The sequence below is a fragment of the Aquarana catesbeiana genome, linkage group LG11 (genome assembly GCF_042186555.1).
Source record: "Aquarana catesbeiana isolate 2022-GZ linkage group LG11, ASM4218655v1, whole genome shotgun sequence".
Lineage (NCBI taxonomy): Eukaryota > Metazoa > Chordata > Amphibia > Anura > Ranidae > Aquarana > Aquarana catesbeiana.
The window spans coordinates 78426656-78441369 of record NC_133334.1 but is presented as its reverse complement, the minus strand read 5'-3'; the positions used below and the strand labels follow the sequence as shown (position 1 = coordinate 78441369).

At 42.8% G+C, this 14714-nt stretch overlaps 1 protein-coding gene across 4 annotated transcripts in view; it reads right to left on the bottom strand.

Annotated features, from left to right (window-relative positions):
• CPT1A (carnitine palmitoyltransferase 1A) overlaps positions 1 to 14714 on the bottom strand; it is a 119238-nt gene that overhangs the window by 15563 nt on the left and 88961 nt on the right. For all 4 annotated transcript variants that reach the window (XM_073604569.1, XM_073604567.1, XM_073604566.1 and 1 more), the window contains exons 16-18: positions 12951 to 13103; positions 6679 to 6792; positions 5301 to 5393 (exon numbers count right to left, since the gene is read on the bottom strand). In XM_073604569.1, coding sequence (XP_073460670.1) covers positions 5301 to 5393; positions 6679 to 6792; positions 12951 to 13103 — 360 coding nt within the window. The remainder of the gene's footprint in view (positions 1 to 5300; positions 5394 to 6678; positions 6793 to 12950; positions 13104 to 14714) is intronic.

Sequence of the window (14714 nt, the reverse complement as noted above, 5' to 3'; positions counted from 1 at the left end):
AAAAAAAAAGGAGGAGCAGTGCCCCATCATTGGTATTAGTGATAGGAATAGTGCCTAATTGTTTATATCAGTGGGAGGAATTATGCCCCATTGCCAGTGTCAGTGAGAGGAATAGTGTCCCATCATTGGTGTCAGTGGAAGGAAATATGCCCCATTGTTGGTGTCAGTAAGAGGAATAGTTCCCCACTGTTGGTGTTAATGGGAAGAACAGTGCCCCAAGGGCCGGATAAAGGCAAGCAAAGGGCCGAATTTGGCCCACAGGCCACAGTTTGGACACCACTGGTTTAGTGGTTGTCAAGAACCAAACAAAATTCTTCTTTCTTGGCTATTAATTCCAACTCTTTTTTGGGAAATTTAGGAGCAACCTAGTCATGTGGGAGATCTAGCTTTCCTGTGTGATCTAGGTCTGCAGCCAGTTGGATGTTCCTGACCCAGGGGTCATCTGCACGAGATGCTCAAACCATATCAACTGTCAGTATACAATGAATCTTCTTAACAAAATCACTATAATGTCCCAATCTCTTAGAAAGAGATCCCACACCTAAGATCTGTACCATTCTACAATAGTAACTTGCTCTATAAAGAAAAAAGAAAATCACTTGCAACAATAAACCCATGCAGGCATTAATATGTATTTATAGCCAAGGGTCTGTCAGGTTTGTATTGCTGGTTACCTGCAGGAGAGATTTGCTGTCTGAGTTTATCCTGGTGACCACTGTCACTAAGAAAGAAAATGATGGGCAGTACCAAATTTTACAGTTGTCACAGGAACAGGTGATGAAGGGAACTCCCCCAATGTGGACAGTTATCTAGTGACAACCTTCAAAAGCGGGAACTCTTCTTACTGGTGAATCTATCTCATCTCACTTCTTAAAGCAGGGATTCACACAAAAATTGAACCTCCGCTTTTCGGAACCCTCCCCCCCTCCGGTGTCACATTTGGCACCTTTCTGGGAGGAGGGGGGTGCAGATACCTGTCTAAGAAAGGTATTTGCACCCACTTCCGGGCATATACTCCCGCGGGAGTCTACGCCTCTTCCCGTCCCCCCGCGCTGTCTGCTGGGACACACACGGGTCCCAGAGACAGAAGGGACCATACGGATTGGGCAGCGCATGTGCGGTAGGGAACCGGGAAGTGAAGCCGCAAGGCTTCATTTCCTGATTCCCTTACCGAAGATAGCGGCGGCAGCATCCGAGGACTGAGGGACGGTTCGGCTTTGGGTGCCAACATCGTGGGCGCCCTAGACAGGTAAGTGTCCTTATTTTAAAAGTCAGCAGCTGCAGTATTTGTAGCTATTGACTTTAAAAAAAAAATATTGTGGGACTTCCCCTTTAATTGGTATAAACTGAGAGGATATTACCCCAAGAGAAAAGGAACAAAAGTTAAACTGACAGAGGTTTTAATCCTTCCTTACTCTATTAAAAAAAAAAAAAAAAAACAATTCTTGTTGCACTTATATTCACATTGTAACAAAAACAAAGTCAGACACCACACTTGCACGTCTACATTTGACTTTCCAACCACAAGCCACTGTGAATCATTTATAGATTGTCACACGGTTATTTAGTTCCTTTTTCATTATTCTACCTTAAAGTGGTTGTGAAGAAAAAAGGTTTAATGCTTTCAATGCATTAAGATAAAAAACCTTCAGTGTGCAGCTTCCCCCCAGCCCCCCTTATATTTAGGTGAGCCCGATCTCAATCCAACGCTGTGCCTGAGAGCAGAGGCTCTCTCTCTCTCCTCACAGGGCAGATTGATAGCAGCGGGAACCATTGGCTCCTGCTGTTGTCAATCAAATCCTGTGACAAGGGAGCAGGAGGTGGGGCAGAGCTGCACTGTATGTGTCAATGGATGGAGACAGCGCGGCTCAGGATAGACTCCACAGGTGTGCCACTATAGGAAGTGGATTCCTATGGTGGCAGAAGCCAAAAGCGCCAGCGGTGGACTCGAAAACAGGAGGATCAGGGATGTTATGTGCAAAATGATTGCACAGAGCAGGTAAGTATACCATGTTTGTTAACTAAAATAAAAAAATAGGTTTTGGACCACTTTAATATAGACCTACGACCTTCTTACTGTTTGTGCAGTCGAAACGTTGACAATAAAATGCTGTTGCTTTGACTTATCTCCGTTGAAAGACTTGTGAGTGCCTCTATACCTTTTTGGATTTGTATGGTTATCCCTTTGTGAGTGAGCACCTCCGCAATTACTTATCTCTATGCATATAGAGTGTGGTGGCTACCTTGGGGATATATGTATCTTAAAAACCTTGTTTTTCTTTATAGTATGTACAGTAATTACTGTATATATGATGTGTTTTATATAGTACAGCCATATTTGCTTAGTACATAAGTATTGCTTCCTGCTGGTCTTCCCCATCTAAAGTTGGTCATGTACTGTTAGTTTTCTTTTTTGTTCAGCCAGATTTCTGCATCTACACAAATGAGATGGATGGCAGAATCCCCCCAGCTGGGACCTTGTATTCTGATACTGATCAGCAGCTGCAGCTGATTAGTTGCAGTCATTGACTGATGGATCATTTTTCATTATGCCCCTTCAACAGAACCTGATTAAACATTCGACTTCTGTCAAGTAGGGGAATCCACACACTGATCAAAATTTAGCCAGTCCAGCAGTGTATAGCTAGCTTTACTCTTGAGATCATCCGAATGAAAGTAACAGACTTTCCGCAGTCTCTTATGATGCTTAACACCCACAATGCACATAGTATTCAGATAAAATGTAATCTTTGCCTAGGTTGATGGAAATTTGGAATTTGATGAACATTTTTGTTCACGGATTTTCCAAAACTAGAATGTAACCTGGCAATGTTGACAAATGCCCTACTAATTTATGAGAAGTGTAAATTTTGATTACAGGTCTATTTTAAAGTTCCTCCTCACCGTGGTGCAACTGCATCGATGAGGTGTGGTTGCACCGCAGTTGTGGTGTGATCCCTTTCACTTCTATGGGTTGTGGTGGCAGGCGACGGTATTGCATGTTGACCACGACATGATCTTTTATTTTTCCGCTGTGAAGCATAGTTTTTCAACTGCAACAATGTGTATGGGGCTGGACAGGCCACTGCCTGGTTTTGACAGGCAGCTGAGCAGTGGCGGCTGGTGCTCCCCAGGCAGGAGACGTGGGGGGTAGGGTGGCCATTAACACCCTCACCCCCCGCGCACGGGAGACGAAAATGAAGCCAGCTATCACGAGCACCACCAAACCCCCCACCCCCACCCCCCGGAGGGAGACGGACGGGAAGGCAGAGGGCCTCCTTAGTTTAGAGGCCGATGACGAGCCCACCCAGGATGACACTGATCTCCCCTCCTCCTCCCTCCACTGTCCGAGTGCTGGGTGTGGCTGCGGTTGAGCCGTCCATGGAGACCTCGCTCCGGGGCCATTCCTTCTCCTCCCGGCCAAACAGGAAGTGGGTCCTGAGACTCCCTGGCAAATCGGGTCTCAGGACCTACGGCCCTTTCCTGATTGGCCAGGAGGAAGAATCAGGAAGACAATAGCGAATATTAATTCGCTATTGTCACACAAGTAGGTGGGCTCGGGGCCCTGAGCCCATACTTTTTTGAAACCAATTAGAGCCTCAGGCTCTAATCATGTGCTTAAAAAAAAACCAAAAAACCCCATTGGAATCCATGCGTCCGGTGCCCCGCATGTAGATTAGGGGATCAGACGCATGGATGGGGGGGCGGTGCCTGTGTGCCCTGCATTACAGGCCACCGCTGCAGCTGAGGCGAGTTAAAAACACACCTGATTTTACTGCCTGACAGTGTCCATGTTAAAGGGTCTTAGTGATTACATGTTACATTGCACGTTTCAAGCAGAATTTGCTTAACATATCACTCCATCCTATTTTTGCATATATTTTTTATGTTAACTCTGTGTAAATTCTTCCATACAACCTCAAGTGTACTATAAATCAGTACACGCAAATAGGCTGCAGCCAACACTGTAATGTGTTCCCACACCTCAATGTATAACTTACCACTCTAGTGCAGCACTGCTTAATTTCTCTACCTAACAAAAAAATTGAACTTATAATTAGTGCCCAACACAATATATCAAAAACACTATATGATCTTGTGAAATACAGTCCACGCAATATAAGAGTCCCACCACGTGCTCCACCATGATTCACTCCAAAATCCACTCCTTTGTGTCACACGTCTTTTGCCCACCGTGCACACTATGCTCCCACCTCCAAATGTTGACCTATATATCCAATAGGTCACTCACAGCCTTAACCTTGAACATCGGTTTCCTTCTCTCCACTCTCTGGGTGATCAGTTGTCTCCAACACCCTCTGATATCTTCTTAGGTAAACTTACAGCCTTTTCCCCTTTAAAGGGTAATAGCTCTTACTCTCACCTTCCTCCAAATCCATCAAGGCATTTGCTGTCTGATGAAGGAGTTTCCATTGCAGCTCATTTCCAGTTATCCATTCTTGCTGCCATAAGTAGGTTGTCTGAACTTGTAATTTTATGTAAGTTGGCGACAGTGCTTCTTCAAAGAGGACCTAAAGCTGGTAACTTTGTTTCCGAGAATCATCCAGGACAGCACTTGAGACTGAGAGGTTTCACCCACTGGTAGCCGGGCAGGCACCTTATTTCACGAGATCACATGGTGTGCAATATGATTATGCTATAATGTATGTGTGAAGCACCAACTGCATTTAATTTCCAGCATACGGGTAATTTAAATTTTTTATTTCTTATGTAATAATTTTTGATGTATTGTGTTGCACATTAATTATAACTTACATTTGAGTTAGGTAGAGAAATTAAGCAGTGCTGCACTAGAGTGGTAAGGTATATTTTTTATGTTATTGACTATGGTTTAACCATGGCTCACTGACATCTTGCATATTGAATAAGCATTTCAAAGAAAACTGGAGTTTTCTGCGTATTTGTGACATGCCCCTCCAAAGTTCCTGGGTTTGGAGAATATATAGTTAGACTTTTCCCCTGTAGCTTCACCTGCTGGTGAAAACTTGTACTTCATCCAAAATACCAAGGTTCTCTGTGAATCCTATCCCAATCCTAATTAGAACCCTCTCAATCCTAATCAGATAGGGAAGTTTTAGTTTTTTTCTGAAAGTTGCCTTTTTTTTTACAAAAACAGAAGTTGGGGGACCTCTGGCCTGCAAAAACAATCATTACTGATGGCACCTTTAATCAGAATGACATTTATCACTTCAATGATAAGTCCCTAGCAATACATATCTAAATCTGAAGGGTTTCCGCAGCTACTAATCATAAAGGAAGCAAGCATAAATTATACTTACCGTCTCTGGACTGGAGAATTTGCTTGATATGTGGAAGTTGATCAGGTTTTCACCAACAATGATATAGGAGACACCGTACCCATCATCAGCAACCTGTAAGTATAACAAACTGTTTGAAGGAACTTTTCAGTAATATACTAGGGTATAATCCAAATGTATGAATTAAAACAAGAATTGTCAATTGACATTGATATCTCTGCATAGTGACACATGGGACCCCCTCCAGCAAGGAAAGGAGGTACAGCTAGACATTTAAAGAAGCCCTATTGTCTTCAATATCAAAACTGCAGGTAAAAGCACAAACAAATCAAGTATTTTAAATTCTTACTTGCAGTCTTTTCTCTTTCCATAAATAATTTTATATTCACTAAGAATGTGGCTTTGCACTTGCTAGCAAATGTGACTACTTACAGTATTGCTTTCTGTGCTGGACCATTTCCTCTGTCCTTCCCTTCACCTTCCTACATAACCTTTTATGTAGCTGCTGGGATAGGAGCAAAGGGGAATACTATTATGCCCCGTACACACGGTCGGACTTTGTTCGGACATTCCGACAACAAAATCCTAGGATTTTTTCCGACGGATGTTGGCTCAAACTTTTCTTGCATACACACGGTCACACAAAGTTGTCGGAAAATCCGATCGTTCTAAACACGGTGACGTAAAACACGTACTTCGGGACTATAAACGGGGCAGTGGCCAATAGCTTTCATCTCTTTATTTATTCTGAGCATGCGTGGCACTTTGTCCGTCGGATTTGTGTACACACGATCGGAATTTCCGACAACGGATTTTGTTGTCGGAAAATTTTATCTCCTGCTGTCCAACTTTGTGTGTTGGAAAATCCGATGGAAAATGTCCGATGCAGCCCACACATGGTCGGAATTTCCAACAACACGCTCCGATCGGACATTTTCCATCGGAAAATCCGACCGTGTGTACGGGGCATTAGAGTGTCATACGACGGACAGCTCTAAGTCTGCTGGGGTTGCTGATATCAAATCCAAGATGGTGGCACCCAGCAGACATTTTAGGGCTTTTGCATGTCTAAATAAAAGAGGCTTTACCAGGTAAATAACATATATAAAATATGCATGGTCTGGTGACAAGGTCTTCTTAAAATGCAGATAATTGTTTTATTATTATTTTGGATTTCCCAGAACTTTCTGTCCTGCTGAAGACAGCCAGAAAAAAAAACTGAAAACCTTTCCAGACTCTACTAAGACTAAAAAAATTATTTTTTAGATATACTTTACCTTTACTACAGGACAACCTGCTTGTTTAATATGGTATGGTAGGATGACCATACAATAGCTCTTTGGAGTTTTTGATCACAACAATTACACTGCAAATTAAAGGAACAGTCAAGTCTACTTACAGGTCCAAAGCCACCGCCACTTGAAACATTTTCTGGGTACTTCTCCAACTGGAAAAGGTGAACCTGCTGCTGTGGTGTCTGGCTGGTAGACAATCTCCATGGCTCCGACAGGACCTGTGAGAATTAAATGTTGACATTAGTATCATCATAGTAACCATATAATTACTGCAAAATGATTCAAATGACAGTATCTAAAGTTAAACAGGTTGCTAGGGGTTCTCTTCCAGCGGTTCACAGAAGACGCGGCTCAGTTTTCAGTTACAGCTGATCAGATGTTACATTTTGGCATGGAACTGGTAGCTTTAGGTAAAGAAGTTTCAGACACTAGATAATGAAGGTTTGCCAACATAAGGGTTAGTTTAGGTGTTAAAGCCCATTTGAAGTATCTGTGAAAATCATTGAGAGCAGGCAGTGAAATGGTAAGTGCTGCAAGGGTTACCATTGGTCTTTGTATGAGGCTGGTTTCACACTAGAGTATGGAGCGGCCGGTGTGTCTCCATTCACCGGTTCAGGTTCCCATTTCAGCACAAATTTTTGGCTGAATTCGGACCTGAAATGGACCAAAAGACACACAGGACTCCTGTGCAATTTGCACCGGAGCCGCCCTGGAGATGTGTGAACCAGATCCATAGAGAGCCGGTCACAATCTCCTGTGGGGAAACCTGCATCCAATGCGCAATAGTGTGAATCCAGCCTGAAAGTTATAAGTTACAGCATCCCATGCAACTTATACATCCCATATAGCCTGCAACTGAGCACTGCTTCTGTATCACAGTGGTTGTCCAACCTGACCCCTCCATGCCAAAGCTTGGAGTTCTGCAATCAACAATGCTCACAGTTCCTGTTGATTATATCACTGCAGCTCTAAGGCCTCATCCACATAGGCTTTGGGGCCCCTAGACCATGAATTGTCCCCTGGTTTACGTGGCTTGAGCCACCAGGTGGGGACAGGAAGTCCTAAAAGTCGCACATCACAGCAAAACCCTGTGAGGAGGTTTCTTACAGCCTCAGTCCAGACTCCAACCAGTCCACGAGTTTCACTTTGCCCATGGAGCTTAATCACCACCAGGTGCTGCATGCAGGCAGCCATATAAGTGTAAGAGACACAGTGGCTGCACGGACACAGACACTGGTTCTAATTTGACAGGCGTTTGGGGGAGCAGCCCTGAACACAGACAGTGTGCGTTCAAAGCCATTCACTCGCATGCCTGTCATATTAGGATGAGCAACTGCATCTGTGCAGCCACTGCATCCCCATACACTTACATAGGCTACCTGTAAGCACCACCTGGTGGCTCAAGCTGCGTAAACAAACTGCCCATTCACAGTCTAATGCCGCATACACAGGATCGGACATTCCGACAACAAAACCGTGGATTTTTTTCCGAAGGATGTTGGCTCAAACTTGTCTTGCATACACACGGTCACACAAATGTTGGCCAAAAATTCTGAACGTAAGAATGCGGTGACATACAACACGTACGACGAGCCGAGAAAAATGAAGTTCAATAGCTAGGGCTCCTTCTGCTTGATTCAGAGCATGGGTGAACTTTTGTGTGACGGACTTGTGTACACACGATCAGACTTTCCGACAAAAAGCTCACATCAAACATTTCCTGTTGGAAAATCCGACCGTGTGTACGCGGCTTAAGGGTCTCAGAACCCATGTGAATGAGGCCTACCATGGAGAGTGCATATTGAAAAACTGCAGAGAGATCTTATATAGAGAGCATTGGTCCTCAGCTGCAGTCCACAGACAAGGGACAAGCTGTTTAGGGTTGCTGAAAATTCTTTAACGCAAAACACACTTACCGTTTCACTGCAAACTAAATTTGGAAAACTTCACCTGGGTTTTAAGGATTAGGTTAGTGTTAAAAGTGTATGTAAAAGCAAAAATTTTTTTTTTATATCTTATAATAGGGTCAGGTTATTTTTTTGTTGCCTGTCTCCCACTGGGAAGATTTCTCCTTACTTCCTGACTTTGGTGGGATCGTGTGTAGGCAAGTCCGTTTCGTCGGAAATCCGTTGAAAAGTCCTTCGGAGTTCAGTCCGACGAGAAGTACGCTCGTGTGTACCCAGCATTACAGTTATATTGGCAGGGCACAGAGTGATGTGGTTGATTGCATTACAGGACATTGCCTTGAAAGCGGTACTACGTACCATACTTTTCTTTAGTACACCCCAACACAGCACAGTGGTGTGAATTGCATTGATAAGGAACAAGGCTTTTTGCCTAGCACAACCCAATGAATCTGGTGTGAACGAGGCCTCAATTGTTAGGTTAAAGCCTCGTACACACGATTGGATTGTTCGACCAACAAAACCGTGGAATTTTGTCCGAAGGGCGTTGGCCAAAACTTGTCTTGCATACGCACAGCACACAATTGTTGGCCAACAAAGACAAACGTACTGATGTACTACATTGTTTTTCAGCTCTTTAGCGCCACCCTTTGGGCTCCTTCTGCTAATTTCGTGTTAGTAAAAGTTTGGTGAGTGTTGATTCGCACTTTTATTTATGTGCTTTTCATTTAGAGCTTTTCAGTTCGCGTTTTTCATTTCATGCTTTCAGTTCGTTTCTGAGTGGCCGTTCGTCAACCAGACATGTTGCGGAATCGGAGGAGATAACGTGTTATTTATTATTGGCCTTGGAGTTATTTCTTTGACATTATTTTTTTGGTTGAATAATGATTTGATTTGGTATATTTTCTATATTTTTGGATGCATAGAATGCACTTTTTGGTTAAATTCTATTGGCATATGGCATGTCTAGTTTTATTTGCTTCCTTTTTTTAATGCACAATAAAAAAAATTGTGGAGAATAATACTTGGCTATGTGTTTTACTTCAAATGACAGTTTGGGAGTAGGCAGTTACATTTTAAAAAATACAATGTAAAATTAACAATCTTAAAAACTAGGGGATAATAGTGTTGTGGTAACTTGGAAAAAAAAAAAGCATAATAATATTATTCTTGATATCACTAGAAAAAAAAAGCCTTTGAAAATTTGTTTGCAATAACTCCATCAGTATCACCATTAAAGAAGAAGAGAATGTGCGCTGCATTTCGAGACTTCATAAGCTGCCACGTCATGAATGTTAATTCTTCATTACAAATGCTAGTTTACAAGACCGACTGCTTCCGGCTCGTCCTTGTTTCCGAGCATGCGTGTTTGTACTTGGACTTTTGTCCGACGGACTTGTGTACACACGATCGGAAAATCCGACAACAGACATTTGTCCATGGAAAATTTGAAAACCTGCTATCCAACATTTGTTGGCGGAAAGTCCGACAACAATTGTCCGATGGAGCATACAAACAGTTGGATTTTCCGCCAACAGCCTGTCAGCACACATTTCCCTTCGGAAAATCTGATCGTGTGTACGAGGCTTAAGTGTGATGCCCTGTACACACGATCGGATTTTCCGACAACAAAACCGCAGATTTTTTTCCGAAGGATGTTGGCTTAAACTTGTCTTGCATACACACGGTCACACAAATGCTGTCGGAAATTCCGAACGTCAAGACCGCTGTGTCGTACAACACGTACGACGAGCCAAGAAAAAGGAAGTTCACTAGCCTTCTGCATGATTCCGAGCATGCGTGAACTTTTGTGCGACGGACTTGTGTACACACGATCGGGCTTTCCGACATCAAGTTTTGTTGTCGGAAAATTTGAGAACCTGCTCTCGAACATTTGTGTGCGGAAATTCCGACAGCAAATGTCCGATGGAGCCTACACAAGCTCACATTGAACATTTCACGTCAGAAATTCTGATCATGTGTACGCGGCATTAGAGGGGTGGTTTAAGTTTTAAGGCATCACTTTAGGAGTTGAGTTTTAAGTTTCATTAAGCAAAGGGTTAACTGTTAATGTCCACCTTGAAATTCAGAATGTTTTAAAGGCATTTAGAAGAAGATTCTTTTGTTATTTGCTTTCAGCATCAAAAGCCCAGCACTGAGAACAATAGAGTACTGACTTTATGTGCTGCATGCTTGTTCAGAAAGTATGACAGCCAGAGACAGCCAGGCAACATACATTTTTAGAAGAAGGTCAGCAACTACAATCTTCTCTATAGCACCAACCACATATGAAAAGAAGCAATGCAAATTCTAAACTGATGAGCTGTAAAGGTTTTTAAAGCATCACCTATTTAGATTTCTTGGTACCGTCGTTTTTGTGATATCGCGGGCACACACAATTTTAAAACTTGGCATGTTTTATCTATTTACTAGATGCAACCTCATCTTTTATATTTTATCAATAAATGTGTATTATATTGTGTGTGTTTGCACTAAAATTCATTTTATTATATTTTTTCACAAAAATTTGCTTTTAAAAAACAGTTGCACAAATATCATGTAAAAATTAGCATTCACCTAAAAAATAATTAATTATATTTGAATGCAACTAGTATTATTCACATTTGTAAAGATATCGTTTTATGTAAATCCCTTTTACAGCAGGACAGAGACTGGAAAAAAGGAAAGCCAACACTAGGAACCAGTGAAGTTTTGCTTCAGTGCAGATGAGATGAAAGGGAACAAACAGACTGGAGGAGAGAGCAGGGAGAGCAGAGTAATGAGATGTCCTGCTGTTCCTTCATTGTCCACTGACAGGCTTCCATGGGTGTTGGATCATTTAGTGCTGGTTGTAGCCTTCAAGAAAGTCTTATGCAGCGTACACACGAGCAAACTTTTCGACCGGACTGGTCCGACGGACCGAGTCCGACGGACAATCCGATTGTGTGTGGGCTTCATCGGACCTTCAGCGGACTTTTCCAGTCGAAAATCTGACGGACCTTAGATTTGAAACATGCTTCAAATCTTTCGGACGGACTCGAGTCTATATGCTAGTCCAATGGACAAAAACCGACGCTAGGGCAGCTATTGGCTACTGGCTATTAACTTCCTTATTTTAGTCCGGTCGTACGTCATCACGTACGAATCAGTCGGACTTTGGTGTGATCGTGTGTAGGCAAGTCCGTTCATTCAAAAGTCCGTTGGAAGTCCGTCAAAAGTCTGACGAAAGTCCGCCGGAATGGCCGTCGGAGTTTTGTTGCCGAAAAGTCAGTTTGTGTGTACGCGGCCTTAAGAAATGGTTTTGATGGGTGGCAGGGATGTCTGGATTAGAGCACTGAAAAAAGGGAATAGTTAATGCGCTACCCAAAAAGAAAATAACAAGTGATCTGCTACAAACATGTGACAAAGATGTGAGCTAAAATTAAAAGAAATTGTAGCGCTGATAAACTCATATGCAAATAGTCTCTGTGCACATAAACATAATGTCCCAATGGTGATGTGTTGTTGAAACAACAAAAACAGTCCACAGTGAATATGTATGATCCGTGTGGCAGTTCATTCAGCTTCTCAACGGTCAGCTCAGGTATCAACAAGATAAACGAATAGATGGAATACGCTTACCGGACAAGTTGGATTCTACTGCCATGAGCATAGAATCAATGAGGCTTGGTGCCACCAAGGGCAAAGGTGTGGAGTGATGGAGGCAAGGGTAGAGCCTCTGCCAGACCTGGACGTCCCTCTCGGTCCACCGGAACATGATCAAAACAGTTCCCAAAGGACAGTGATTTCTCGATTCACCAGGGCATGTGGAAAAAAGAGGGATGCTTCCACATAGTGTGACTCAGGTAGTTTTATTGTTAAAAAACCACAATACATAAAACAAAACGTGATCACGGAATAAAAAGCAGTGTATGGGGTATAAAAACGCCCTACGCGTTTCGATCAAAGGATCTTCAACAGGGGCAACTACCTGAGTCACACTATGTGGAAGCATCCCTCTTTTTTCCACATGCCCTGGTGAATCGAGAAATCACTCTCCTTTGGGAACTGTTTTGATCCTGTTCCGGTGGACCGAGAGGGACGTCCAGGTCTAGCAGAGGCTCTACCCTTGCCTCCATCACTCCACACCTTTGCCCTTGGTGGCACAAAGCCTCATTGATTCTATGCTCATGGCAGTAGAATCCAACTTGTCCGGTAAGCGTATTCCATCTATTCGTTTATCTTGTTGATACCTGAGCTGACCGTTGAGAAGCTGAATGAACTGCCACACGGATCATACATATTCACTGTGGACTGTTTTTGTTGGATTAGAGCACTGACTGAACAGCGATAAAATTGCTTTGGAAGGTAATATATTTCCAATATATTTATTTTAACTATTTTTTGCTGGGAACCCCGCTTTAATTTTCAATCTGTGTAGACTACAAACTGTACTAATATAAATGACTGCTGCTTAAGGAGATGAGACCTACTTCTTTAAGGAAAGGAGAGTCAACCCCCAGGTATTTTGACACCACATAGAGACAGAAGAGGTGACGGTCAATTCCTTCTCCCGTCATGGCCAGGCGGTACATCTGTTGGTGCTTCTCTGCTGCTGCCTTGAATAACTTAATTTTATTTTCATTCTGCATGAAAAAAAGTAAATTTTATTAAACATCTTAGTTCTCTGACCATCGCTATACAGGTGTAACACAAGGATCACTTTGGAAATTCACTTCCTTATTATAGCATTTAAGAAAAAAGAACGGGGGGGCACCACTAGATTAGAACATAGGACAGTCTTGCAGCATGAGCTCTCTTTCCAGTAGCCTATACAGAAATAAATGTGCAATATAATCCAGTTTAAAAGACAATAACGTACCAAAAACATTGTAATAAAAGCTGGAGACATCACAATGGTCAGCTTTAGCCACATGTAAAGGAGCTAACGCTTAGGCCCATTCACACCTCACCATTTGGGATCGCGGTCAGAATCGCTGCAATTCTGATCCTAAATTACGTAGCAATCGCAGCACAACGCACTGCAGGCGTTTGGATGTCATTATCTTCATTGGTACCCCAAACTAGATGTGATTCTACCGCTATTATCGCGCATCAATCGTGGCAAACCACGCCTTCACAAATTTTGTGAAGCTAGTCAACTGAAAAGGAGCAGAAGCTTCTTTTTGGGCAACAAATGCGCATAGGGCAGCCCATTCAAGTGAATGGGCTGCCCTATGCGACACGAGGGATCATGTGAAAATCGCAATGTCAAAATCGTGTAGCGGGAATGCTCATTCCCACTACACAATGAAGTGAAAGGGTCCTTTAAAGTGGACTAGCATTAGATATACTTTTTCAATGCAATTTCCAATAAAATCAATGGAAATGCGTTAACATGCATGTCTTTGTGCATTAACTTGCAGTGTTGTGTATTTTCAATGAGCATTTGATGCACATAATGATGCGTTCAAGTGCGTCATTACACATCTACATGTGTCATTGCGTGTTTTGACACATGCTTTGAGATGCGTTCTGATGCATTACCTTTGCTTTTCATTGAAGACACATCAGGCATTCATGCAAAGGTGTGAATCTAACCTAAGTGCAACATCTACGTGTATTTATTGAGACAGAATGACAGTGCCACCTTTTTTCTGGCATTAGCCAGGGCTAGCATCTACTTCCTGAACTGAGATGATGACATATCTCAGGGATGAAGTCATCATGTAAATCCTGGTGCCTATGCAGTTCTTGGCTGTGTTATCCAATGTCACAGTTCAGCCTCTTACTTTGTGACTTCCTTCAGATGCGAAAGATGGGACTGAAGCAATATTTCCATCTGCCTGCAGCAGACTGATGGCATCATCTCAGCCAAAGTCATCTTCCTGGAGCTCAAGAAGAGATTTTTTAATGATTCGACAACCTTGATAAACAATAAGGGTTCATGCACACTGCAGCTCCAAGAAGCTCAAAGAAGCGGCTCCTACAGGCTTTTGAGCTTTTTTAAGCTCTCATTTTTTCTGCCTGGAAACTCCCCTCCATGTTAGCTAATGTGTCCATGAACACTTTGGCTTTTTCAGGAGTTTACAGGCATATGCTCGTACAGGCAGAAATAAAACCCACCTAACTTGCGTTTTTGAGAGGCGCCTTCCAGCAGAAAAGACGCCTTATGCCGCGTACACACGATCAAAATTTCCGTACGAAAAAACTTGGATGCCTTTTCTGACGGAATTCTGCTCAAACTTGCCTTACAT